General features: G+C 32.4%; 1 protein-coding gene across 1 annotated transcript; it reads left to right on the top strand.

The window, feature by feature from the left end:
* The first annotated feature begins 3,386 nt into the window (after window positions 1-3,386).
* LOC132723850 (alkylglycerol monooxygenase-like) lies at window positions 3,387-25,839 on the top strand. Its single transcript, XM_060708652.1, has 11 exons — window positions 3,387-3,571; window positions 5,441-5,568; window positions 9,136-9,287; window positions 14,228-14,331; window positions 16,127-16,222; window positions 19,776-19,908; window positions 20,356-20,441; window positions 21,737-21,871; window positions 23,829-23,948; window positions 25,071-25,153; window positions 25,665-25,839. The coding sequence occupies exons 1-11, from the start codon at window positions 3,455-3,457 to the stop codon at window positions 25,837-25,839; spliced, it is 1,329 nt and encodes a 442-aa protein (XP_060564635.1). The 5' UTR covers window positions 3,387-3,454.
* The last annotated feature ends 846 nt before the right edge of the window (window positions 25,840-26,685 follow it).

Raw genomic sequence — 26,685 nt, 5'->3', positions numbered from 1 at the left:
TTATTTCAAACAATGATGACAACATATTATAAATATATTTACAATAAATAGATATACGAATGAAAAAGGATTAGAGCCGAAAGCGATGCTGCTTATCTCATATATATGTGCTATGCGGTTAAATTATGACAGTATTTGTAATATTGTTTGAAACAATGACGTTATTTTTTTTAACATGCTTGGAATGAAAAAAAAATCAACGATTAAGCTATTGAAACTAGCCATTGCTCAAAAGATCTTATTTTTAAGAAAATTAATGATTAAACAGAATGAGAAAGAATGAAAACAAGTGCCTTTTCCGGCCAATCAAAAAATGTCCTACGTCTCTTAATCTTAAATGTAGTTTCTATAGAAAAAACCTTATAGCCAAATTGTTAAATTGTTAAATTGTTAAACTACAAAACTATAGTTTGTTCTTATCATGAGACTTTGATAATATTCATATAATTTTTTTAGATTACAAACATGGTTTAAATTTATTAAATTTTAACCATATATTAATTGAAGTAATCAAAACTTTAAATTAATAAGATACTTAAGATAGAAAAAAAATAGTAACAAGAAACCCGTACAAACAACGTAACACATTAAGGTGACAACAGACACTTTCCGTGGTACTCACATAATTGTCATTTAAACCAAGTTATTTTAGTAATAATTGTTATTTATTTAATCTTTGTGCATTAAATGTCGTTGATCATCATAAAAAATAACATATTTGAAAAAAAAATGCCTTTGTAAATGATTGATTTTGAATAAAAATTTTAAATCGTCATATCAAAGTCATTTTTTATTTTTTTGTCATCAAACTTTTGGAAAATAACCATACTTATATTATCTAGGGAACCGTGTCTCAATTTTTTTCTATCTTTTCTCAAAAAAAAATATTACGTAACGTCAAACATTTTATGCGACTTTTTTCACCATACATATTACGTAATTAAAGATAATTAAGTCGCTGATTGAGCAAACAAAAATCCCTGACACGGTTCCCTCCGTAAATGAATTTCCTTTCATGTGCTTTAAACCGCATGTTAATTGCTTGATTATTAAAAAAGTTATGCCGATTCAAAGTTAGTCCGACCCGCATCAAACGAAGTGTCATAAATCGGCTGTTCTCTCTCGGACCCCTACGTTTCACGCTAAATAATTGCATAATACACAAATATCGCACCAGAGAGGGTCACAAGTTGCGGTAACATACTCTAACAACATTTTATGACCCAGTGACATCCGACCAATTAAAAAGCTGCTGATTAATATCAGTTTATAGCCGAAATTTCTTCAATTCTTAACGTGATTTACTGTCCGTCTGGTATCTGTCGCACATGTCTAGTGACTATCGGCAAAAATTTGAGGCACTCAGTGGGGGGAAATGGAACGCAGGGTATTCAATTGTTTCCTTTTTGAAGTTTATTATTGTCATCATCAGCATTATTATTGTATTATACCAGTGTCACTCTGCCTGTGTATTCGTGTATGAAATTCCGTTAAAATATCAAATAAAATAACAAAAAACTGAACTTCTGACAGTCTTTTAAAGTCCATGGTAGATGTACAAATAAGAACGGGATATTATATATTTTTTCCACCAAACTGATAATGCTTCACATATTTTAATAGAAATAAAAGGTATTACTCGATCATTATGATCTGGCCTTCTTGACTTCTATTATCATGAATATCATCTATGCACGGCATAGAGATCCAGTTTCTACCGGCGAACAATTTATTTTCACTGAGAATATATTTTTAATATCTTTTTTTATTCATAGAGAAATAATCATTCCTTAGACGATCTAAAATGGTTTAGAAATTTGTCAGGGACACCTTACCACAAGTCATATAGGCGTTCACATAAAAAATGTTGTCTGTTTTTGTTGTTGTTTTACTTGACATTGTTAGAAAACGAGGTTGAATGTAAAGTAAGCCCTTGAATCCGTACAAAAATCTATCAACTCAATGTAATATCTATCAGATTAACGGGACAGACAAATTATTTTCACACATTATGGATATTTTAGCAACTACATTTTTAATCAACCCCGTGGTCGTGCGATTTGCCGCTATGCTTAATTATTTATGTTTCATACAATATGTTACGTACATTGGCCGACAATTTCTTAATTTATAAAAAAGGCTAAATGTTGAGATATTCATAAAAGATGTACGGTAGTTGTACGATACATGTATTACGAGAAGTATGGACCAGTATGGACCTGTAATTCACGGATATATGGAACTACCGATTTCTCTCATTGATGCCTCAACAGGGGGCGGAGCGTTATCGATAATCGACAGGTTACGCGAATAGCAGATACAAATAGTATAGGTACCGTTTTAAAACGTTTAAAAACACATTTTTCGGACTAACTGCTTCCAAAATTAAATCACGAATGTGTTCAGACGGGGTTGATAAATCTACTTAGCAAAAAATCTCATTTTAGGTATTTTCAGTGATAATTGACTCCGTTGTCACCTTAAATTACAAGCATATATTGCATGCAAAATTTTCGACACATGTTAACTTAATTAAGTAATATATGTCTTAATTAAAGAAAACTTACACCTATGATAGTAACCAAATACCAAGTTTATGAATTCAAATAATTTCAATGTGGTCAAAAATGAAACCACCCGATGGTTAGAATATGTTGCTTAAAATACATTGTAAATTTCTCATTTTTATCATTCTAGTCTTTTTGTATTTGATTATATTTGCTATATTGTAATTAACCTTGCTCGAGCTTCTTAATTTTGTTATCTGGGATCAAGTTTTCTTTACTAAAACAGTTTTCTACTCTTTTTTTCTTGCATATATGTTTGTTAGATTGTATTAAGTTTCTTTTCTAAAAATTTTATAAGAATGTTTTGGGTTTAGTAATATCTAAAAATTCTAATGAAATTTTATAGAAAAATTTTGTTTTTCTAAAAAGTTTTTCTTAAACCCCAGGACACATGTAATTTTTAAAGGAATGTCCGATTTCTCTGTTGTCGTAGCTAAAGTTAAATCATTAAAAAAACTTGAAAAAGTTGATTTATTTTTTAAATGTCAAAATCCGAAAACAAAAGTTAAATTTTACATAAAAAAAATGCGTACATAGAGATTGTAAAATCTGTTGTCTATTCAGTTTACCAAAATTATTTCAAAGAGGCTTTTCTAGGAAAACTTGATACATATGAATTATAATTTATCAAAAAATCTAAATGTTCTTCATTTTTTTCCTTACAAGGTAGTTCTGTATTTTATTTAAAACTGCTGAAATGCTATTGTCTTAATCTTCTGTACTATCGGATCATATTTCCGTGATAATAGTGTTATTTCGCACTTTAACCCTATGCAAATACTCTTCAAAAAGGAGAAATTTGTTCAAAGTCCAAACGACCAAAGTGAAAGTGAAACTAAATGTAGAGATAAGCATGTGACGGTGATTGTATTTATTGACAGGAAAATATGTCGTCTGTTATCAAACACCCAGTTATTACTGGGCTTAGGCGGATGTTTATTCTAGTAACACCTAATGAAACATCGTTTGAGAAAATAGAAGATGTGCCGAATTATGTCGATGAGGTTTTATTTTTTTACTAATTTAGAGATTTAGATTATTATGATAACATGGATAAGTTAATGGTTAATTATGTGATTAAGTGATTATCTGATTATGGTATGAATAGTTGGTTGGTTAAGTGTTTACCCAGTTATAATGATAATGAATGTAATTTTACAAGAGTATGTAATTTTGTGATAAATAAATCAGTCTATCAGTTGTTAATCTTTGTTCCCATGCTTGCCAGCTAATTACTCAAAAAGCCTATATAGAGTTAATGTGCATTTATAGTTAAAGTACCAACTCGGCACTACACTAGTCTCAATATTTCAACCGCAAGACCAACAGATTTTACAATCTGATATTACATAGACTGATGTCTGTCTTAAATACCATTGTCTATACATGTATAATAAAAAGCCCTAAAGCGCACAATTTGTTGGGCTAGGCACTAAGTTAGTCCAACTAATTAGACCTGTCAAAGAGACACTGAGAAAATTTTGGACGGACGCTGTCTTGACAGTTAAGAAAATAAAGAATACATGGTTGATGTCGGGATGGAGAAGGTTTATCCGGTGAGCGAGAAAGTGTATCTTGGCGAGCTTTAGCGAGACAAAAAATGTAATATTTATATTTAACACTGTTTGTTCTTTTTATAACACACATTGCTGTTTGAACAATATTTTCTACAAAAAAAATATCTGAAGTAGGCAAAACATACATATTTAATTGTAAATTCTTCCTTTCTCTACAAATTCACATACAGTACATGTACTTTCACCATTTCAACTTTTAAATATTCATTAGTAAACTTCAAAATGCTAAACAATGAAATTAAAGATAGAATATATAAAAAGTAATACAAGTAATCATTGCCAGTCATTAATGAATATAGGATGAGTTGACCCGTCACCTGTGGTATAGGGCTGAGATGACTTGGGGGGCCAAGTTAGTTTTAGGGCCATGATAACCAGCATTCCATTTATAGATGGTTTACAGTATCCAACAGTGTACATTGTATCCTTTTTTATCTATGGGGGCTATTAACCATACAGTCATGGTGAACATAGAGGATATTCGAAGAGTGTAGGCTTAATACTATATTTATTGAACATATTTAATAAAATATTAATCTCGGGGTCAGGCCGAGATTGCATTGCACCTTGCAAGGTCTTGTTGGCTCTCTGTAACTTTGTCATTGTAAACATATCATATGATATATGAAGCATCTGTGCCAGTCACAAAATGTTGTGTTTTAGTTCAATGTCCATATGAATTTAATAAAAAGGAAGTGGATAGCAATAAGGGCCTGTATTGCTATCCAAAAACTATATTTTTTCTCACTTAATTGGGAAGAGGCCTTAGCCTCTTGATTTTTGGAAAAATTACTGAAATTGCTAATTTGGGAAGTAAAAAATCTGGTGTTAGATTTTTGGGAAAAATGCATGGCTTTAAAGAAATTTCAGTTGGGATAGGCCTCTGATATATGGAAAAGTCACTGAAAAGTTAAAGCAACATACATGGTATTTTTAGAATCAATAACAAAAGGCAATACATGTAATGAATATGCCAACTTTTGTTTTGAAAAGAAGATTTTATTAAATGGCAGACATTTGGTAATTTTCTAGATCATTTTAAGAGCTTTATGTTTCTTTGTCAAGAAAGTTAAACTGGTGTGTAGAACTGAATATGGTTCCGTAGTAAGTTACCGGTATGTAGTTCTAAGCTGAAAACTTAAAATAAAAAATCCCTAGGTTGAAATTAGGACAGATGCTTTCACCATATAAAGCTGTCAGCTGCCCATCTTTTTTGTAACAGCTGTAAGTTTATGGAAATTATTTTTAAACATGATTTTAAAAAAAAAGGTTGAGAATTGTTTAATGTATTTGCAGGCTGTTCCTTACTTCATTGCGTTGATTATCATGGAGTGGGCTGTTCTTTACATCAAAGGAGAGACATTACCTCGTTTAAATGATAGTTTTAGCTCCCTATCTAATGGAGTGCTGTCACTTCTACATGGGTAAGTCAGTGCTCTCTGTAAATTTTTAAGCATTTTTATTTATCATGATTTTGGCCAAGAATATCGCTAGCAATGAATTATGTCAAGTTTATGTGTTAAGTCCAGTGTCTCATTCCATTTGTTCCTTATAGTTGCCCTGTGTTAAGTCATTTTTAATTTTTATTTAGAGCATACTGTACGTATATTAAGTGGTTAATTTTGCGGCATGGAAATATTTGCGATATTTGCGAAATGAAATTATTTGCAAATATTTGATCACGCAAAAATTATTTCTGTTTAGGTAAAATTTCTTCTATCATTTGAAAACAAGTTTTCATACATTCATCAATAAGTTTGACTGTTCAGGTACTGAGATTAATTTTTTCTCATTGCTTGTTTGTTTAAGTTTAGTCTTTACAAATCAAAAATGTTCTAATGAAACAATATATCTATTAATAACACAAAAGGTTATTTATATAACAAAAGAATGTTTCAAAATATGACAAGGAAATGTGCGATCAGGTCCTTTATCAAACTAACAATGTATATTTCAAACAATAATATAAATAATAAAGGTATTAAACAACTGAATAGAATGATTACAATAACAGCATATTCTTAACATGTACCTGCTAAATAAATGATAACACAAAAACAGTATTAACTTCAATAAAGCATATTTTTGCAAATATTTCCACATGCAAAAAGTCCACTTTTTGACATTCGCATAATTTTTGTGACACATAAATATCCACTTATACAGTATTAGTTTTAGTTGGTCAACAGAAAAGGAATCTGGTGAGTAGTAAGAAGTATTAGAAGTATCTCACTTAATCTTCATAGATAGATAGAAGTTGTTAATGCTTAAAAACCATAACTGCCGTGTGTATACTTTTAGAGTTATGACTCTTTCAAGTAATATTTCATACTTTAATACAAAGCATAACTTTATATAAAATGTAAGTCAGTATGATGTATTAACACGAAAGTTCATATAAATAGTCAACAGACAAAGTGACATACAGGGATATGTGTGCCAGAACATTGGCAGTTTTAGTTGGCATTAACTTTTATTTAGTTTTATGTTTAATTATATTTTATTGCATATATAGAGGATATTTAATGAGTGTACTTAGTTCAACTTCTCACGGTGATAGGGCGATTACCACAACTTTTCCGCGCAACGTCAAAATATTATCCTTCTGACCGAGACACCGTATATTTCTGGACAAAATATTAATGGCGGGATAAACAAATTCCAGGTAATAACTTACAAAATATCTTACTGCTGGACATTGCAAGATTATTCTAATTGTTTAAGTATTCCATCGAATTTTTGAGACAATTTATCGTTAATCTAGCACAATACAATTCACAAATAAAAACATACTTCGAAGAAATAGTGTTTACAAAAGATCGTGTATACCTCAACATGACTCGTACTTGTCACAAAAACATGTGTTATAACGACGATGTCTTTGTTCTATGACCTAACGAGCTCGTATATTTATTACGGTTAACCCTAAGTTCAAGTTCCATACAAAATTGTGTGTTTCTATCGTAAATTTCAGGGAATATATGTTGAAAAAAGGCCTACTGACCCGAATATTGGAGCACCGTACAACACTGAATTCAAACACCGCATTCTTTTTCCGTTAGACCGATAAATACTGGCACCGTCTTCTTTTGAATTTTACAATCTTCTTACAAATATGTTTTATTTGATGAAAGATTGTTTACTTGCTGTTATGTTATGTTGCTGTTATCATACGTTATGTTATGGAAAATTTCTGAAGGTCTGATCTGTGTTAATACTACCAGTTAGATAAGTGCAATGGTATCTATATATAGATGGATGTCTTTTCCTTTTCGAACTTATTCAAACTGATAAACCCCACATGGAAAGATTGAAGTTCTTGTCATACTATACCATCTAACAACATCAAGAAACAAAAGGAATGAAATATTTGTTAATGGGAATTTCTTATTGCATACTAATTTGATAAAGTTGCAAAAGGTCATAATATAAATTTTCATGGTGTAGTTTTAGCAGGAACCCGGGCAATATTTCCATAATCTCTTCAGTCATGGTCTCCAATGTGCTTTTTTTAAACAATCGTTTGCGAAAGTTTGACTTCATATTCTTTTTCTTATGTGGTGCGTTAAGCATATCGTCCTGAAATACAGGGAGGCGCTGATCCATTGGGGTACTGCTGATATCAGAAAACTAAGTTGGGCGCTCTCCAGTTGCTGCAGTATCTGCAGCTTTGCCAATTTCGCACATTGCTTTGGCTTGTTCAGACATAGGTTTGAACGTCTTCTTTTTCTGAAAGCAAACATTAACATAAAAAATAAACGGTGCTAAAAAAACAGAAAAATGCGGTGATTTTAAGGAGGAATAATGCGGTGCCCAAATCTTATGATTGACAAAATTGTGCGGTGCCTTAAAATACACACGTGGAAACATAAAAATCATACCAAATATACAAAAAACGGGTTTTTTATGTATTGTAACTTGTTCATACGACAATAATGTACATATTTATATTGTATTTTGACAAGTTATATGAACTGAACGGATTAGAAATACGTTATATTTTGTAATCAAAGCAAGATTTTTTTCAGTATGCCCTAAATGTTAACACTATCCTGACTTAATTAATGAAGCATTTTGCATGTAGTAAAGATAAATAAGTTTCAAATTAAATGGCACATTCGATGAAAAAGAAAAAATGATGATTTTACCTTGTTTTGAGCAAATTATCTGCTGTTTTCGTCTCGGTTACAGGCTTGCTGTCCATTTTGTACCACAGAAATATACGGTGTCTCGGACAGAATTAAGATATTTTGACATTGCGCGGAAAAGTTGTGGTAATCGCCCTATCACCGTGCTTCTGTCTTCCCCTCGGTATGTGTACATTGTAGAGAAGACATAGGGCATCGGTAGAAAATTTGAAGACTTGTGACGGCGCTAAATCAAAACTAATGTACTGCAGACCTGCTGCCGGTGTCCTAAAAGCCGTGGGGAGTGGCCCTACAAAGTAGGCTTCAGGTCGATGAGGATTGTGTGCTAGGGTGCGTGAGCCCCTAGCACAGTTAGACAGCTTGAACCGCAGGCCTATTGCTGGCACTTAACAGGCCTACCCTTTCATATTGTCTCATTAACTGTACATTTAGGTTCTCATTGACCACCGTACAGTGACCTTGACTTTTGGCTCAAAATTCATATCTTTGGCTAATACTCAGGGTATCACCACTTTGTGCTTCAAAATTAACTCTTTAAGGGCATGACTGTTGACATGTCCGGGGTTTGTACTCAACAGCGCAAGCTGCATTTTGTGCCTGAAAGGGCGGATAATCCCCTCATTAAGCATTAACTACATACATACATAGTGTAAGTTCAATACTGAATTTATTGAATGAGTTGAATAAAATCATATCATGCGAGTCTCTTGACTTCCAGCTTAATATTCATATTGTATAAATCTTTTTGTCTGCCCACTATGAAATATCAAACCACACTATAGGCCACCATGTTGATGCATGTTAGTGATAGTCATTTTACAAGAGTAATGTTCATATTTTCAGGTTATTGTTTAGATCTACAGAGTTGGCCGCATTCATGTGGACTTACAAGCATTTCAACATGGTGACTCTACCTTGGAACAACCCTATCACCTGGATACTGTGTCTACTGGGTGTAGATTTTGTCTACTATTGGGTGCACAGATGTGGACATGGTTTGTACTTTTATAAAGTTAAATTATGTTAAACTAAGGTCAGAAATAGTTTACATGGAAAACCCAATTCTGGACTTCCTGGTTCAATGTGAAAAGATTATGTATTGAGAAACATTTTAGGTAATGCAATGTACCAGTATACCAGTTGTCCTGAGTTTATGATACACATACCTGTATATAAGATACACTTTATACTTGCTTGTACGTTGTTCAGTAATATTAAATTGAAAAATAATTAAGCCTGTCAGTTTAGTTCCTTTTACTGGCTTTATAGCTGGAATTATTTATGTGTCATATTTTTATGCTCTATAAATCATATTTGGCAAATGAAAATCATGTTCGAGAGTCATAATTATACACTTATTGTAACACTTACATGAGCCGCGTCGTGACAAAACCAACATAATGGGTTTGCGACCGGCATGGATCCACACCAGCCTGCGCATCCGGGCAGTCTGATCAGGATCTATGCTGTTTGCTTACAGACCCTATAACAAGTAAAGAAACTGATAGCGAACAGCATGGATCCTGATCAGACTGCACGGACGCTCAGGCTGGTCTGGATCCATGCTGGTCGCAAACCCATTATGTTGGTTTTCTCGTGGCGCGGCTCAATATAGATTTAGCTTTAATATAGATTGTTCAGGAAAATACAAAATATATATACTTTAAATAAAGGTACATTTGAATTTTGTTAAAAATCAGATTTATTTAGTGACATCAAGCAGCAAGAAAATAGTAAGAATAATGTTTTATTGGTATTACATGATTTACAGATACATTGATCACTCAGAGTATAATCATTATGACCTGTTTGTATAAATAGTTTATGTGAAAATGTTCAAATTCTCAATGTCTTTAAAGATGCCATGGTTCATCATTTTCATACTTTTGAACAAAGAAAATTCAGCTTCTTATTCATTCACCGGTATATGATAAGTCATAAGTATTATTGGCGTCCGCGCCGAAGCGCGGCGCCTTTTATGTAATGAAATTAGATTTTGTGAAAGGGCGACAGCAACTTCTCGAGCCTTCTTTAGTTGTTCATAATAAAAGCCGATCATTCCGATCGGTATGAGGGTGCTTGATTATTAATTAGTCGCGATATGTATAATGAATAGCAAACTGGAGAATTTCGCAATGCAAACATTTTCAAATTAAATAACCTTTTCTGTCAATAAATCGCGCTATTCGGGGTATTTTTATTTATCATTTTGTAGTAAACAGTGGGTAATTATGATATGTTATTCCGAAAGCTGTAAATAGAATGATGAGTTGATGACCTAAATATTTCGAAAATCTATTTATAGAGGGATGTACTCCTGTCGGTAATTCCCGGTCTCTCCTGGTCTATTTTGTCGACCGGCGAAATTAGTACTACACGTTTATTGTCCGGTCTCTCCCGGTTTTGGAGTAGATGTTTGATATCGTTACAGAACAGAACAAATTATTAATATTTGACAGATAAATAAGCTTTTTTTCAAAATGAATGTTTGTCACTTAGTTTGGTTACAATGATTAATAAACACTGATCAACTCTCAAATTTATTGATTATTATTATTATACATAAACATACAATTCGAAAAATAAAACCAACAACACAAATCGCATGTTTTATTTTATCTATATGAGATAAAAACAATAATGTGTACAATAATTGAGAAAAATGTACATTTTTATGGCATTAATATGACACTATCAACTTTGAAACAATTTATTTAATTTGTTATTCGTGTTTAGTAAAGAGGAATTATTCAAAGTTACAAATCAGATTTTATGAATTATTCAATTGATTGATAATTTAAAAAATGATAAAGAAAAATACAAATGTACATGTATATGGTTTAAGAATTAACAATATTATATATTGAAAGATTAACCATAATTTACTGACTTTTTCCAGTTAAGTTTTGACTTATAATCGTCGGTCATTATGACAATTGAATTCTTAAAATAATAGTAAACGTAAAAACTCAGTATTAAAATAGCACATAAAACACAAAAAAGAAAAGAAAACAATATTCATAAAATCTGTATTTTTTTTATAAAAAGATATATTACAATTAGTGTATAATAAACATTTATGCTCTACATGATCAACATGGTAATATAACTTGTGTCATATTGTTACTAAGTGTGGGGGTCTTCGCTAATAGCGATAACATAATAAGGGACAATTACACAAGTGTGGTGTTGATTATGCGTTACTCATATGGATTATAAATGATTGTATACATGTATATCCGTTGCTATTAATAACCATGATCATTAAGAAATAACAAGTAATATTCTAATTTCTAGTATGCCAATCAAAGTTATAAATTAATAATGAACAATGTCTTTCGTTCGTTCATTCATATGTGATATACAATTCTGGTAAAAACCAATGAACCATTGAACAGTTTATAAGAATATCTTGTCATCATATATCTACTAGTTCATCTGCACCTGCTGCATTTCTTGTTTGGACGCCCTTTGATGCTTTGCATCAATGCTTTTCTTGTTAATGCAATTATATATTGTTATGATAAATATGTCTATATTTTGACATTGTTAAAACAGTTTTAGTTTTGATATGCTTGTTGTAGAGATAAATCTGTTTTGGTCTGGCCATCAGGCTCATCACAGTTCAGAGGAATACAATTTCACCACAGCCCTAAGACAGTCAACATTTCAACCCTTTTATTCGTGGGTATGTTTGCATGAAAAGAAAGTAGAGTTTTTGAATATCTTTTTGGAGATCAGTCCGTAGTAGTTGTTCTGATTCAGATCAAGCAATAAAAGTAAGTTTGATAGCTAGTTTGTAAATGCAACCCGTCTGTTGGTCAGTTTTAACCTTATACCTGCTGAATCTTTTAAAGGGGCATGTGTAGCATCCACTTTTGGAACCGTTTTTTAAAGGGACATGTCCAGCATACACTTTTGGAACCATTTTTTAAAGGGACATGTCCAGCATCCACTTTTGGAACCATTTTTTAAAGGGACATGTCCAGCATCCACTTTTGGAACCATTTTTTTAAGGGACATGTACAGCATCCACTTTTGGAAATGTTTTTAAAGGGACATGTCCAGCATCCACTTTTGGAACCTTTTGTTAAAGGGAAATGTCCAGCATCCACTTTTGAAACACATTCATTATCAATGTCACGGATATAAAGATGGAAATTCAAAATTTGTATATCAACAACATAGGCCCTTGTCAGACAGCATATTGGCACAGGATGATCACTGTAGGTCCCAGTAGGTTAATAGTTAAGTTTAAGATCAGTAGGTGGTTGAGATTTAGACTGATGTTCAAACTTACAGTGTCAACTTCTTAAGGTACTTCATTCATCATTAGCTTGTTTTACTTCAGCCATTTTAATCACTATCCATACAGTATAACCTAATTATAGATTATATATTTTTATACTGCAAATAAACATGATAGATAATATAATTATTATGATACTGCAAATAAAATTAACAAATTTTTATTGGCTTACACGCTTTGTATACTGCACCATGATATTTACAATGAAGAAAGGAAACACAAACAAATAACAAAGTTTTCTGCATGTTAACTATGTATGCATATATAGAGGATATTGAATGAGTGTAGATTTGATACTTAATCTATTATTTTCATTGACACACCAGTCCTATAGAGTAACGTTAACATTAGCGCGCTTTAATGCTATGTTTCTATATTGCGCAAATGACGTCACGTCAAAGTGTTATTACACTAGTGTAATATCGTTTTTTATTAAATGGCTTTATTACACTCCTGTGCCGCAGTTTATCTGATAAAAAGATTTGTAGATGCTTCTTGTTCTTTTTGGAGTATATCTCCATTCAAATAGCATTACTTACCTTAAATGATTAAATGTTACAGTGCAATAATGACCATATAATTGATTTATATTTTGCATAGTTTTCCTGTCACCGTTGATTATCTGGTGTTGTCTTCTTTATATTATAGTAAAAAGTTGCTGCTTACTTTTACTGATTACAGTCTGTTTGTGATCTAACTAGTCATTATAATCTGCTTTTTACTGTTACATTTTTAAATTTTTATTTTCTTTACTGTCGAACAGAATTTGCATTTAATTTTTGTATTTTCAATTTGTTATACAAGTTGCTGACAGAGAATATAGCCTTGCTGAGTTGGGTAGTTGCTCGGTTATGTTTCTTGTGTCATATTTATCTCATTCAGGCTGTATTTGTCTGCACATGTATATCCCATCAGCAACTTGTATAAGTAATATAACATTAGCTTTTCTGCTTTGCTTGTATGACTTGTAAATGTTAATAATAGAATTTCAGCAATTTTTGCATTATGTCAGGGAATAAATTAACCATCATTAATTTGAATTAAAATGAGGTATTGCTTACAACAGTTTTGGGTTATCTGCTCATGAAAAGGAACAAAAAGAGAAAAAAAAGTAACATTCAAGGGCAGATAACTTAAATAGGAGAATGGCGCTCACCAATTTCTTTTGACTAATTGTTTTCCTTAAAACATGCTTAGTGTAAAAACATTCTTTGCACTTAAGTTTTAATGTTATTTCTTTTCTTACGTTCTAGTCTTGTAAATAGGGTTGTATTGTAGACTTAATGAATGATTTATTTAATATTCCTATTCCAGCTCCGTCTTTGAAACATTATCACATTGTTACATTTCTGCGATAAAGTTATGAAATATTCACACAATCTGCAAATTAAAAGGACTTATATCTTTTCATATTCTGTTCGGTAAAGCTGTTAGGGTCCCATGTTTGAGTCTCCAGTTTTTCAGACTCCCAGAGGTATCCAGTTGAGCAAAATGGGCCAGCTGCATTCCTCTTTTATAATACAACTCTGCCACTTTTCAGACTTCTTAACATTGTATGGCAAAGCTGTGCGTATATTATATAACTTAACATTTATTTAATAGTATACAGAATGTTGTGATTTTCAGAGGTGAATATTATGTGGGCTGGGCACCAAACCCACCATAATTCAGAGGATTACAACTATTCCACAGCACTTAGACAGTCTTTTCTTCATAGATACGCTAACTGGGTAAACAAAAACCCCAAATACACATTACCATTGATATCAAATATAGAAAATTTACTTGAACCTACCACAATTAAGAGCATGATATTCATTTCACAATTAAGACACAATATTTTGTTTATAATTAAGCTAAACAGACAAAATACACCATACAGATCTTTTAGCAATGCAAGAAAATATACATGTATAGCCAGTATAAAACTTATAATAACCCCACAACAGTTCAGTTATTGGACTTAGCCTTTAAACAGTATGTATGCTTACAAAATGTAAATGTAGAAATGCAGTAAGTTTATATTCATTATTGTAGTTACTGTACCTAATATTGTACATGACATTTAATAACTGTACATGTATAGCAACCTTCAGAAATGCTTGTGAAGCAATGACATATTGTGTCTTGTATATCTAATATCAAACAGTTATTTAAAGAACAAAGAACAATGGAAATTTCTCATCAACTGAATTTTTCAGCCTCTGAAAAAGGAAATCAATCTAATATTTAGTGTTTACATGGCAAGGATTTACAACAATTTTGTATCAAATTCAGTAACTGAATATTAGAGATGTGAAAGGATTAAATTGGCTGAAAAGTTAGATAAGCTATTGACAGATGAAATACCTTATACCACTCACCTGACACACTAGGGGGCGTGGCCCTGACACACTCTGTTTGCCATTTGCCACACGCCTCTAATCATATTCCCTACTGGCCATCACACAACACTGCACCCTGCTCACTACATCTCAAATCCCTCCCCCCATCTCCTTTAGATCTCATTCACTGCACTGTCAGTCCCCAATGACTCTACACCCCACTCCCAATTCCTTAAGGTAGTTTGATTTTATCTGTTCTATGGCTAATGCTATCTTTATTTAACACTCTAGATGTCTTTACTCATTTATGTTAGTGTACATCATCAGATACCCACAGTTGGTTAACATGTAATCAATAAATGTAAATGGTTTAGCTGTGGGTATACGAGGATGGTTTGTGCAATACAAATGCTTTACTTTTATTAATGCTTACAATACGTAATCTGTGTAATGGACTTGTCAAGCTTTGTCCTTCTTATATAATTCTGGTGGCAATGGTGTGTTATAAGCATTGTGTACCTTAAAGTAGCATGCCTCAAGGTTTGTGCTAATTTTCATGAAAATTTTGAAAATGTAAAATATTATGAAGTGAACATTTTAAGTCAGTAATTTACATATTGAAAACAGCACTTAACTATCCATGTTTATTACCAAAAAAGGTCAAAATGTGTAAAAATAGCCCAAACTGCATTTAATTTGGTAATAATTACTGCAAAATAATAATCATTAATCTCATAAAACATGTAAATTATTACTTAAATCTTGAAACATTTTACTTTTCTTAAAAGTCTTGTATTTGATTTTCTAGAAATATTTTAGCTCATCTAGAGGCATGCAGCTTTAATGGGTATAGAGATAATAAATTAGTAGCAATTTGTACTGTTACATATTTACACAGTTTTCATATATTGCCTAATGCCAGATACTCAGGATTCTCCACGGATTGTTGTAATGCTGGTTTAAATAGCCAGAACATGAATCTATATTAAGTTATCATATTTTCAGTTTAGTTTATGTAATATTGATCTTATAGTAATAATGATTATTATGATGATTGTAATAATAATATTGATTTGATCAATTTCAAGTAAACAAATATTTCTTGTTGTAAGATTTCAGATATGATACTTTAAGTATTTTTCAACATTAATTTTCATCATCTTACTCAAGTGTAATTACATTTGTATGTGTTTTATTGCAGATGTTTTATATGCCATTAGCTCTGTTCCTACCACCATCAATATTTCTGGTGCACAATCAGTTCAACTTGATCTACCAGTTCTGGGTGCATACTGAGGTATCAAATTAAAATTTATTTTTTAAAATAAGATACATGTTCTCCCATACCATCAATATAGTACCATCCCTTACCACCCTGAAGTTAGCAACAATTGAGATTCCACTGCTACCACTGGAGAATTTCAAGAATATTCCACTGCTACCCCTGAAGTATAGCAAGATCATCCCACCCCCAATTCAGAAATAAGAACAAGATCATCCCTACCTTACCCCAGAAATAAGAACAAAATAATCTCATCCCTACCTCTGCAGAATAGCAGAGACTCTGACTTTAGGGTTACTAAATGCAAGATAAAAGCATCAGGACAGTCAGAAAGTAGATTAAAGTAATATACCCTCTAAATGCCCCCGCACTGTAAGGTGGAACTATCCATCATTATATTATACCAAAAACAAACCACAGTGACCAGGTAGGTTGGGGGCAGACAGCAGGAGAAAACATGGCTCATCTCCCTCCTCAATCTCCCAAACTATAAAAGGGCCTTGGTGGCAGGGTTACAATTAACTGGTGCATAAAAAGATGCATCAGTAGTTAATCTGCTGAATTTTTTAGCTCACCTGTCACAAATTGACATGGTGAGCTTTTGTAATCGCTTTTCGTCCGGCATCCGTCCGTCGTTCGTCCGTCTGTAAACTTTTACTTTAAACGACATCTCCTCATAAACCACTGAGCCGATTTCACCCAAACTTTTCAGGAATGTTCCTTTAGTAGTCAACTTTAAAAATTGTTCAAAGAATTTAATTCCAAGCAGAACTCTGGTTGCCATGGCAACCGAAAGAAAAAAATTAAAACATCTTCTTTTAGAAAACTGTAAGAGCTAAAGCTTAAATATTTGGCATGAACGTCATCTAGTCAGTGTCTACCAAGTTTGTTCAAATAAATGCCCTGGGGTCAAAACTGGCCCCGCCCCGGGGGGTCATTGATTTTCCTTATTTGTATATAGTAAAAACTTAAAAAATCTTCTTTTAAAAAACCCAAATAGCTAGAGCTTAGCTATTAAGCATGAAACATCTTCTAGTGGATGTCTACCAAGTTTGTTCAAATAAAAGCCCTTGGGTCAAAATTGGCCCCGCCCCAGGGGGTCATTGTTTTTCCCTTTATGTATATAGTAAAAACTTTAAAAAATCTTCTTTTAAAAAACCCAAACAGCTAGAGCTTAGCTATTAAGCATGAAGCATCTTCTAGTGGGTGTCTACCAAGTTTGTTCAAATAAAAGCCCTGGGGTCAAAATTGGCCCCGCCCCAGGGGGTCATTGTTTTTCCCTTTATGTATATAGTAAAAACTTAAAAAATCTTCTTTTAAAAAACCTTAAGAGCTAGAGCTAAGATATTTAGCATGAAACATCTTCTAATGGGTGTCTACCAAGTTTGTTCAAATAAGGGCCCTGGGGTTAAAATTGGCCCGCCCCGGGGATCATTGATTTTCCTTATATGTATAATATTATAGTAAAAACTTAAAACTCTTCTGTTAAAAAACCCAAAGAGCTAGAGTTTAGATATTAAGCATGAATAATCTTCTAATGAGTGTCTACCAAGTTTGTTCAAATAAAAGCCCTGGGGACAAAATTTGCCTGCCCAGAGGAGGGGGGTCATTGTTTTTCCCTATATGTGTATAGTAAAACCTTAAAAAATCTTCTTAGAGCTAGAGCTTAGATATTTATCATGAAACATCTTCAAATGGGTGTCTACCAAGTTTGTTCAAATAAAAACCCGTGGGTTAAAATTGGCCCTGCCCCGGGGGCCTTTATACAGGTGAGCGATTTCAGGGCCATCATGGCCCTCTTGTTAAATAGATTTAACCAGTTTCCATTTTTTGAAACAGTCCAGTTTGAGGATATCAAGATGAAAATTTAGAATTAGTCAGCCGAAAAGTCAAAGTTCTTTGTTATTTAAATGAAGATATCTTTATCAATTATTTTCATTGTTATGAGATGGAACAAATGTTTTTAATTGTTACGAGATAGCATGAATTTTTATCATTGTTATGAGATAGTTTGAATGTTTATCATTGTTGTGAAATAGTATAATGATCGAATGTTTATCAATTTATTTTCAGATAGTATGAATGTTTAACATTGTCATGAGGTAGTTTGAATGTTTATAATTGTCATGAGATAGAATGAATGTTTTTATGCTCCCCGAAAAATTTCGGGGGAGCATATAGTCGGCGCCTTGTCCGTCTGTCCGTCCGTTTTCTTGTCCGGAGCATAACTTGAAAACCCTTGGAGATAATTTGTTTAAACTTCATACAGTGGTAGAGGGCATTAAGGGGGAGTGCAGTGTCAAAGAACCATAACTCTATTTTGCCCGGTTTTTTAATTATCTCCCCTTATAGAAAAATCTTGTCCGGGGCATAACTCTAAAATTATAAGAGATATAAGCATGAAACTTTGTAGGTGAATAGATCTCAATGGGTAGATGTGCAGTGCATAAGAACAATAACTCTTTTTGTCCTAATTTTGGAGTTATTGCCCTTTGTTAATTTCAACACTTTGAACTTTGTCCGGAACATAACTCTAAAACTATAAGAGATATCAAGATGAAACTATGTAGGTAGATAGATCTCATTGAGTAGAAGTGCAGTGCAAAAGAACCATAACTCTGTTAAGCCTCATTTTTGAATTATCTCCCCTTATAGAATAATCTTGTCCTGGGCATAACTCTAAAACTATAAGAGATATCAACATGAAACTTTGTAGGTGAATAGATCTCAATGGGTAGATGTGCAGTGCATGAGAACAATAACTCTTTTTGTCCTAATTTTGGAGTTATTGCCCTTTGTTAATTTCAATACTTTGAACTTTGTCAGGAACATAACTCTAAAATTATAAGAGATATCAAGATGAAACATTGTAGGTAGATAGATCTCATTGAGTAGAAGTGCAGTGCAAAAAAACCATAACTCTGTTAAGCCTCATTTTTGAATTATCTCCCCTTTTAGAAAAATCTTGTACTGGACATAGCTATAAAACTATAAGAGATATCAACATGAAACTTTGTAGGTAGATGTATCTCAATGGGTAGATGTGCAGTGCACGAGAATCATAACTCTGCCTTGCCTAATTCTGGAGTTATTGCCATTTGTTTATTTTTACTTTTTGAAGTTGTCAGGAACATAACTCTGAAACCATAAGAGATATCAACAAGAAACTTTGTAAGTTGATAGATAACAGTGATTAGAAGTGCAGTGCAAAGAACAGTAACTCTGCCTTTCCTAATTTTGGAATAATTGGACTTTGAACTTTTTCCAGGGACATAACTCTGAAACTACAAGAGGTGTACTTTCCTGTGTCCAAAACCTATTCGGGGAGCATCACCCGGCTCAAACCGGGCTCTTGTTTTGATAGTATACAGGAAGTTCGATTGCACAGCAACAAGTAATTTACAAAAATTCATTGACTTTGATTTCCGAGTTTAATCTTGAATAATCATAAGAATATTCACTTTTCTGAATTGTCACATTACAGGGCTCTCGTTTATTATTATTAGATAGTATGAATATTTATCATTGTTATGAGAAAGTAAGAGAATGTATATATTTTCCTCTCTAGACTGTGGGTAAATTAGGACCTCTTGAATGGATTTTGAGTACACCTAGTCATCATCGTGTCCATCATGGTAGAAATCCATACTGTATTGATAAAAACTATGGTGGGGTGTTCATCATATGGGATAGATTATTTGGTAAGTATTTTTCCAAAAACAAAATTGAATGAAATTCTTGATAGATAATGAGGGAAGTGTTGATTTAAATTTGATGAATAATGTTTCTACTTTTCTTTCTTTTTCTCTTAAGATTAAGATAGGAAATTATAGTGATTGAAAGTAAATATGTTTGATGACAGCAGTGTACAAATAATGTTTCTATGATAATAATGGGGTTATTACACAACTTTACATTTCATATACAAGGGTTATCACATTGATATCAGATTAGCACATGTAAGACATTCTTTTTCCTTAATTTTGAATAGTTTCTGTGGCCTTATATATATGGATACATTTTTAATTTTCGTAGATTATGTGCCTAATAAAAGGCTTTACCTTGTGAGAAAAGCAATGTTGACACAGTATAACATATTGTTATTTGTCTTGAAATAAGTTTTGAAATGAGCTTTATTTATTTTGTAGGGACATTTGAAGCAGAAAAAGAGGAAGAAAAAGTTGTTTATGGTCTGGTACACAATATTGACTCCTGGGAACCAGTCCATGCTCAGGTATATTTTATAATTCTTGATTTTCTGCAACCAGACTGATAAGCTTTTGCTATTAGTATAAAGCCTTGTCAGAATGCATGACTTTAGGGTCAGGCTAGACTTAATACTGTTGGTAGTTTATTTTTTGGACTCTTATACTGAAATGCCTTAAAATCTAATGCACTTTTCCCATTTCCTAGCAGAAAAAAAGTACATAAAAATTTAATATGTTTAATGATTTAGATATTTGTAATTCAAACCATATTTACTTTTGGAAATGGAATTTGTAAATAGACTTTACCTGTTTTGAAGTAGGATCATATATCATCCATTGTTGAGAAAAGGGTTTCATTATGAGAATTTAAAAAATAAGTAGCTAACTTTATGTTTAGGGATGCCGCTGGCTGAGTGGTTAAGGTTGTTGACTACAAACCACTTGTATTGGTTCAAATCCCCCTCTGGATTCTTTCATGTGAGGAAGCTATCTACCTAGCTAGCTAATGGAACAGAGCTGGGACTGCTCAGGTGCCTATTTGTACATGAAATAATGCACAGAGGAGCATCTGATGTCTTTCTCCAACGGTAAAGTTGGAAAGTTGCCATGAACTTTTCAGTGTTGATGTGTAACACTGAACAAAAAAAAATATGGAAATTCTTAAAAATAATGTACAGTAATGAGCATATATGAGAGCTGCCATATAAATATTTTCTTGAATAATGATGTCACAGTGGAAAATAACCTCTCATGTGATTTCACAGTGGAAAGCAACCTCTCATGTGTTGTAACAGTGTAAAGTAACCTCTCATGTGGTGTGTCACAGTGGAAAACAACCTCTCATGTGGTGTCACAGTGGGGGGGGGCAACCTCTCATGTGATGTCACAGTGAAAATCGATCTCTAATGTGATTTCACAGTAGAAAACAACCTCTCATGTGATGTCAATGGAAAACAACCTCTCATGTGGTGTCACAGTGTAAAACAACTTCTCATGTGATGCCACAGTGGAAAACAACCTGTTATCTGGTGTTACATGGGAAAACAACCTCTCATGTGATTTCACAGTGGAAAGCAACCTCTCATGTGACAATAATTAACTGAAATATGCATGACAAAAGCTTAAAGAAGAAAGGAAAAGTAGGTTCAGGGTGTTAATGTTTTTTTTTTACATTATTACCAAAAATAAGTCAAGATTTTCCTATTCTTTAGTTTTTTATATCATAAGAAATGTCATGAAATCTTATCTGAGAAAGCATACTGTAGGAGAATTTAAAAAAAAAAAATTTGCCAACAAAAATCTATATTTCATATCTTTTCAGTTACACCATTTGATTTATGTGATAAAAAGTGCTTGGAATATACAAGGAATATCAAATAAATTGTCAGTGTTATTGAAAGGCCCTGGATGGTCTCCAGGGAAACCAAGGTTAGGCTGTTTAGAAGATATTCCACAGGTATTTATATAAATTCTAGGAATTATATAGAGGATATTTGTCTGTTTTGCATGTATGATTGAAATATATTTCACTGAGTGAACACCAGATGCAATATTTTCATGAGTGGCATATAGCCACTAGTGAAAATAGAATAGCTGGTGTTCACAAATCAAATATGATTTAATCTTAAAGCTGCACGCCTCCAGATGAGCAAAAATATTTCGATAAAATCAAACCTGAGAAAAATGTACTTAGATTTTAGGAAAAGTATAAAGATTAAAAATTCTAGTAAAAGTTTGCATGATATGTGCGATTAATGACCAAATTTTTCAGTATTTATAACTATATTTCTATTGCGTTACTAACGCAGTAAGGGCTACTTTGCATAATTATTTTGACCTTTTAATAGTAATTTGCATAGGTTGTAAGTGCCGTTGAATGTGTAAATTGCATTCTTTTGGTAACTTTTCAATATTTATACTGTAAAATACATTTTCAAATTTACATGAAAATTAGCATGAATCTGGAGGCGTGCTGCTTTAAATGTAAAACAGATAAATTTTCTTTTTATTTCATGCTTTTTAAATGATTTTAAGTATTTTTTACTGATTTTGCCTCAACGTTGCACATTCTCCTTTATTATGTCATCACATCATGACCTCACATCAACAATAATTTTGAAATATATAGTTCCGTTAAATCTCTCTAATGTTGTTACATTTTTAACATGACAAATGAAGACATCGACTTTCTTTTCTTAAAGAAGGAACATTTACGTATGGCGGCATTTATTTTTGCCTGTTCTTTCTTTTAATTATGATATTCTTTTCATCCGCATTCAGATGTAGTCATGCTACAGTGAAAATTATATTTTATAAGTTTAACTAGTGGTTTATCAGAATATAATCATCTGATTTATTACAGTAAAACACTGGAAAGCATGAAATAAATAATGACATATATCTTAAGGAAATAGATATCAGTTTTGAGCGGAATGTTGTAGAATGTAATGCACAGGTTGAGTTTACTAATACTGGTAGACCTGAGTGATTTATTGAAGAGCATTTTAACTATGCCTTATTGTACTACAACACAACAATATTGATATCTATTTCCATTTTAACATGCTATAAGCAATACTAATAGTAAAAAGCGTGTTGGACTACATAACATTTGGTCGTCCAGGTACAGTTTTTGAAAATAAGCGCAACAGCTATCTATTGTAAACAGCAGTGCAACGCAAAGTTATAACAGTAAAAGTTTGTTTGTACCGGGGATTAGTTTGAAAAAAACCAAATTGGTTGAGTACGGGATAACAAATATTGATGTCACATCTTACATTATATGAGTTGAAGACATTCCATTTTTGTCGCTTGCAGAGAGGACTTTAAGGTTAAAGACAAAAAATGATCTTGAACAGCTTGTCCGCACCATAACACTAGCTGGTGGAATTTCAAATAACCAGGTACAAATGTTCAACATCATGAGACGACATGTTGGCACACAACAACCATTTAACTAGTTCAAAGTTCAAGGTCATACCTCAAGGTCAGATGTGACAGCGGAATTGTCATGTTACAGTTGGGCATCTAGTTATGCTGTACACATGTCATGTAATAATGATAACTGCTATATGAACACATCTGCAGATGTTTCTGAATTCCACAATTTTCCTGTTTAAATGTTGAATTCTGCTTAAGCCGGTGCTAGGGGATGTGGACGGTAACTTGCACTTACCAGTACCGTCCATGAACAGGCTCAATCAAATTGATCCTGGAACATTTTCAATTTTGTTGTTTTGGACGTTCATTAGGGATTCTTTTTTTCCCTATTGTATATTTAATAGGTCCTGAATGGTGTCAAGCATGTTAAAATTTTCACAAAATGTTCATACAGTAATGGGTTAAGAGATGAATAGTCTACATAATTATGTTCTTCTATATTTTCTTATCCATTACAATATGTTTGCATTCAGGTTAAACAGAATCCTGTAAAATATAACAGTGATGTATCAACATGGAGAACTATTTATATCTGGCTACATTTTCTCATATTTCTCCTGCTGTGGCAACCAAATCTGTCAATGAATAAACAGGTAAATATGTTAACACTTTCATTTCATAGGTATTTGGTTTTGGGATAAAAACTTTTTTGAGAGGTTCAAATTTGATTGAATGTAACAGTTGTCTCATTTCTTAAAACATCATTTTCCAATGTTGTATTAGTAACATCTGGAAAATGACAATTTTAGAATCAAGACATCTACATTAAAAATCGTTACATTCAATCAAATTTGAGTTCTACAAACCTCTCAAAAGGTTTTTATCCCAAAACCAAGTGCCTATATTTCATTTGTGATGAAGAAGGTCCATTTAAAATTTTGATCTTTTACTTTGTGTGATAAAAAATAAATAAGTGAATGTTACAATGAAAATAAGTGAATGTTGAAGAGTCTTTAGCTAATTGATTTGATAATTATGCAGATAGATGACACCTATGTACATGTATTAAAAAGTACCAAATTGTTTAGATAAAATTTATGTATGTATACATGTATCTCATACATGTATTTAGCAGTGCCAAATAAATCAGAGGTACTATTTAACTGTGTTTTGATGACATTAAAGTATGTTTGAATCTTAAGCCTGCTGACTGCAAGTGAGTCTACCCATGTAACCAGTGCATCTGTGTTGTCTGATCATGGTCGGCACTGTTTGCTAGATAGTCAGTGCATATTTTATGATTGCCACTAAAAAAGATGAATTGACATTCCATTTATGATAATTAGTGGTGTTTTGGTTAAAACAATTTGAACTGGTCAGTGTCATTTAACTTAAAATTTATATATTAATATGCAAATATCTGTATAAAACTCTCTTTTGAATAAACAAGCATGTTTTTCACTTTCTTATTGATGCTATAAGCATTGTGAATGTGAGGGGCTTTGGATTCTTTCATGTGAGGAAGCTATCCAGCAGCTTATGGAATGTCAGTGGGTCTACACAGGTGCCTGTTTTGCGTATGAAATAATGCAAAGAGGGGCACCTTAGGTTTTCAATGACCTGTAAGGCTGGAAAGTCGCCATATGACCTTCTAGTATACGGTATTGATATGATGTTATACCCAACTACTCAACCCCAAAGAATGCCTGAAGCAAATGAAGAATTAAATTATATATGAGTTAATTGCTATCTGACAATACTTTACTTTTTTTCAGAGCCTATCAACAACATACATGACTGTGAATATAATATACATTGTTTTCTCCTTGTTTGTCTTTGGATCTATGTATGACAAAAGGTATTTAACAAAATCTCACGTAAATTTTTGAACTTATTATTTTAAAACATCTAGCTGATGTTGAATTTAAATTCATCTTAAGAATTGATAATTTAATATGATGACAGTAGAAGATTTTTGCTGAATACACATTATATGTAAACAAGATATTAATGCAATCAGAGATAAATGCAGTCATATACTTTTTTTTATAACTTAAAGGCCCATTATGCTATAGAAATTCTATAATTAAAAGTCAAAATACAACTTTGTTTACATTTTGCTACCATATCAGACACATCACTGTAATGTTTCTTTTCAGTTGTTGATTATCTAATATGCTCTTAATCTATTATTAGAACATTATCAACATATGTTTGGCATTTTTAAAGAATTTCAAATATAGGTATTTTTGAGACAACATGTGCCTTTCAAAGTTTTAATTTCAAATTTATACTGTTTAAACAAATTCTATATGTTCACACAGTTAAAGATTTAATTTTAGATTATTTTTTTTTGACAAATTTTACAGGTCTTATGCAAACGAGCTGGAGATGGTAAGAAGTGTTTTATTTGTGGTTGCCTGGCAACTAGGTGTTGCCATGCCTGTCAGTCGTGCTGTCTGCGGTTGGTACCTTGTCTCGGCTTTAATTTGGGTGCCAGTGGTGATACTTAATAAAACTGCAGTGAAGAAGAAAATGAAATAGTTTTTCTGTTTTTAGCTCGACTTTTTTTTTTTTGAAAAAAAAAGTAGAGGTATTGTTATAGTCAGGTCGGCGTTGCCGTTGCCGTTGCCATTGCCGTTGCCGTTGCCGTCCGAAAACTTGTACCTGGATCATAACTTTTTTATTTCTTGGTGTATTGTCTTCATACTTGGCCACAACAACCCTTGGGACAAGACCTTTCAGTAGACCACACTAACCTTGACCTTCATCCATAAATGACCTTGACCTTCAAGGTTAAAAGTCCAATTTTTGCTTGTTCATGCTGTTATTGGCTGTAACTTTGTTATTTTTGAATGGATTGTCTTCAAACTTGAACATAATAATCTTCAAGGATATCCCTTAAAAAATAACCAGTCAGACCTTGACATTCACTCATCAATGACCTTGACTTTGAAGGTCAAATTATTGAAATTTTCATTTTTTTGGCTATTATTGGCTGTAACTTTGTTATTTTTGAATGGATTGTCTTCAAACTTGAACATAATAATCTTCAAAGATAACTGTTAAAAATATACCGAAAGACCTTGACCTTCACTCATTAATGACATTGTCTTTGAAGGTCAAATTATTGAAATTTTCATTGTTTTGGCGGTAACTGACTGTAACTTTGCTATTTTTGAAGGGATAAACTTCATATTATAACAGAACATTCTTAAGGACCAGACCTTGTTGTTTATCAAACCCAAATTTGCTTGGGCTCTTTAATGACCTTGACCTTGAAGGTTATATTACTGAATTTTCTCAGATTGTGCATTTATTGGTGTGTGTGTATGTATAGTATATGTATTATATATATATATATATATAAATGTGTGTGTTTGTGTGTAT

Source organism: Ruditapes philippinarum, unplaced genomic scaffold (assembly GCF_026571515.1).
Source record: "Ruditapes philippinarum isolate M1 unplaced genomic scaffold, ASM2657151v2 ctg2313_1_1_1_1, whole genome shotgun sequence".
Taxonomy (NCBI): Eukaryota; Metazoa; Mollusca; class Bivalvia; order Venerida; family Veneridae; genus Ruditapes; species Ruditapes philippinarum.
This window is presented reverse-complemented; position numbering and strand designations above follow the sequence as displayed.

Coding starts and splice junctions, on each gene's coding strand:
- LOC132723850 (XM_060708652.1), top strand. CDS start 3,455: ATGTCGTCTGTTATCAAACACCCAGTTATTACTGGGCTTAGGCGGATG. Junction 3,572..5,440: donor TGCCGAATTATGTCGATGAG/GTTTTATTTTTT, acceptor ATGTATTTGCAG/GCTGTTCCTTACTTCATTGC. Junction 5,569..9,135: donor GTGCTGTCACTTCTACATGG/GTAAGTCAGTGC, acceptor TCATATTTTCAG/GTTATTGTTTAGATCTACAG.